Genomic DNA, 2,898 nt, shown 5'->3' with positions numbered 1-2,898 from the left:
TCCAATATGGCTCGCCAGCCGTACCACAGAACAAAACCTTTGCCATTTTCAACATTTTACTGACTGTTACTCTTATCGCGCACCCACAGCTTTAAAAGGATTGAATATTTTGTGATATCACACGGATTCCAATATGGCTCGCCAGCCGTACCACAGAACAAAACCTTTGCCATTTTCAACATTTTACTGACTGTTACTCTTATCGCGCACCCACAGCTTTAAAAGGATTGAATATTTTGTGATATCACACGGATTCCAATATGGCTCGCCAGCCGTACCACAGAACAAAACCTTTGCCATTTTAAACATTTTACTGACTGTTACTCTTATCGCGCACCCACAGCTTTAAAAGGATTGAATATTTTGTGATATCACACGGATTCCAATATGGCTCGCCAGCCGTACCACAGAACAAAACCTTTGCCATTTTCAACATTTTACATCAAAGTATTGTTTTGATTTTATTAACGCTTATAAAAATTCGACATCAGTTTTGTTCTGATGTTATTAATAGTTTTGAACATTCTATAGCAAGGCGTTGTTTAAAGTTTGTTAATGATTTTAAGTATTTTACAGTAGAACATCATTTAAAAGTTATTATTAATGGTTTAGATAATTCTGCAGTTAAACCTTGCTGTAACCTTATTAATGGTTTAGATAATTCTACAGTAAAACCTTGCTGTAACCTTGTTAATGGTTTAGAGAAGTTTACAGTAAAACCTTGCTGTAACCTTGTTAATGGTTTAGATAATTCTGCAGTAAAACCTTGCTGTAACCTTATTAATGGTTTAGAGAAGTTTACAGTAAAACCTTGCTGTAACCTTGTTAATGGTTTAGATAATTCTGCAGTAAAACCTTGCTGTAACCTTATTAATGGTTTAGATAATTCTGCAGTAAAACCTTGCTGTAACCTTATTAATGGTTTAGATAATTCTGCACTAAAACCTTGCTGTAACCTTATTAATGGTTTAGATAATTCTACAGTAAAACCTTGCTGTAACCTTATTAATGGTTTAGAGAATTCTGCCGTAAAACCTTGCTGTAACCTTATTAATGGTTTAGAGAAGTTTACAGTAAAACCTTGCTGTAACCTTATTAATGGTTTTGAGAATTCTGCAGTAAAACTTTGTTCACTCTTCTTCAAAGTAGTTTTAGCAAACAGACAGATAAAATAATTCATAGACTGGTAGATAAATAGATTAAAATTGATAACCATACGGATGCAGTATTTTGTTATTCTCTCTTTAGGCTGCGTTCTGGAACCCACAAGATGGAATAGTATTCACTAGGAACTACACAGTAACTTATATTCAGGAAGTCAAGCAAACCCTGAAGAACAGGACTCTTCGAGTTTCTACCATCATCGTGAGTGTTTGACTACAGCGCCATCTGTTGCTCATAAATGACACTATGGCATGATAAACATACAACGCGTAAAACAAGAAAAGTATTAATATGCACTAAGTATCCCATTAGAAGTTTAAAAACATGAGAATAATGTAGAACAAACATAAAGCATATCTGTTAATATTCACAAAATGATTGTTTGGCTTCGGCAGAACAACAATGCAAGTTTGAAGATAGTATAATTAACAACGGTGAAACTAAAGCAAGATCCGGCTCTTACGTTATTGTGTCAGATGTATCTCTAAAACAAACAGTCGTTTGAATAAACAAAAAAAAACTCGAATTTTCATTTTAACTTGATGTTTCGCTAACGCTGTGGTTTTATTCTTATTTTAGATATTTATTCGTGACCTAAACGAAACATTTATCTTTTTTTTACATGAACCAGTTTCAGATTATGTGATCAAAGTTTTAGAAACGCAGCATTCCCACCTCCCCTATAAAAAGCGAGTTAACTTCTTGCTTACTTAGCTACGTTCTATATATTCATTGGTTTTATTTATATATAGAGGGTGGTCCAGAAGTAACAGGACTTTGATGCGTTAAAAAAAAAAAACGTTTCTTCTTTGGAGGAATACAGAAACGGTGGCACGAGCAATTGTAAGGATGATATAGGTTTATTTGAACTAACTTATTCCATTTTCAGTTAAGTGTGTGATATTTATAGAAACTGCTGCGAGAAAATACATTTCTTCTATACATATTCAAGAGCCCTGTTATTTTTTGGCCAGCTCCTATGTTCTGCTACAAATACAGTATTTTTTTTTCTTACTGCTGATGCTAAAAAGGAAAGAAAAAGCCAGGCTGAATTTATAATAGAACTGGTGTTTATATATCCATTTAGTTATATACCAGCTCCTATAGGTGGCGCTCCTTAGGGCCTTGATACGTTTTGAATTATATCTTATTTAAATACTTAGGCTTTCAAGCTATACTCCAACACTTGTTAAAATATGATTTCAGAGCATCAAGATTCGGGATGTTAGAAAAAACACGTAAGTTCAATAAATCAATTTAACACAAAAATGCGATACCCTATAACCCGAGCGGTTTCGAAAGACGATCTTTTCTTCTCCAGGGGCAAGATGGGAATGATTCCCAGTTATAGAGTATTGTATCTTTCTGATTCCGGATGTTTCAGTATTAATACACACGCATACGTATAAGGAATTGAAACGGACCTTTTTTAGAAATATATATATATACTGAATATTGTTTATTGGTATGTTAAAGAAAGGGTACCCTGACTTGGGATTATATATATATATACTGAATATTGTTTATTGGTATGTTAAAGAAAAGGTACCCTGACTTGGGATTAAGGTTACACACTTCCTCTGTCCCTTCTGTAAAAGGCCGATTAAGGTTACACACTTCTTCTGCCCCTTCTGTAAAAGGCAGATTAAGGTTACACACTTCTTCTGCCCCTTCTGTAAAAGACCGATTAAGGTTACACACTTCTTGTGCCCCTTCTGTAAAAGGCAGATTAAG

General features: G+C 34.2%; 1 protein-coding gene across 1 annotated transcript in view; it reads left to right on the top strand.

Annotated features, from left to right (window-relative positions):
• LOC106469047 (glutamate receptor ionotropic, kainate 2-like) overlaps window positions 1-2,898 on the top strand; it is a gene marked incomplete at its 5' end in the record, with an annotated part of 64,754 nt that overhangs the window by 43,779 nt on the left and 18,077 nt on the right. Inside the window, one exon of the mRNA XM_022397440.1 lies at window positions 1,249-1,371. Within this exon, the coding sequence (XP_022253148.1) occupies window positions 1,249-1,371 (123 nt within the window). The remainder of the gene's footprint in view (window positions 1-1,248; window positions 1,372-2,898) is intronic.

This window comes from Limulus polyphemus, unplaced genomic scaffold (genome assembly GCF_000517525.1).
Source record: "Limulus polyphemus unplaced genomic scaffold, Limulus_polyphemus-2.1.2 Scaffold3274, whole genome shotgun sequence".
Classification (NCBI taxonomy): domain Eukaryota; kingdom Metazoa; phylum Arthropoda; class Merostomata; order Xiphosura; family Limulidae; genus Limulus; species Limulus polyphemus.
The sequence above is the reverse complement of the archived record's forward strand: the minus strand, read 5'-3'. Positions and strand labels throughout refer to the sequence as shown.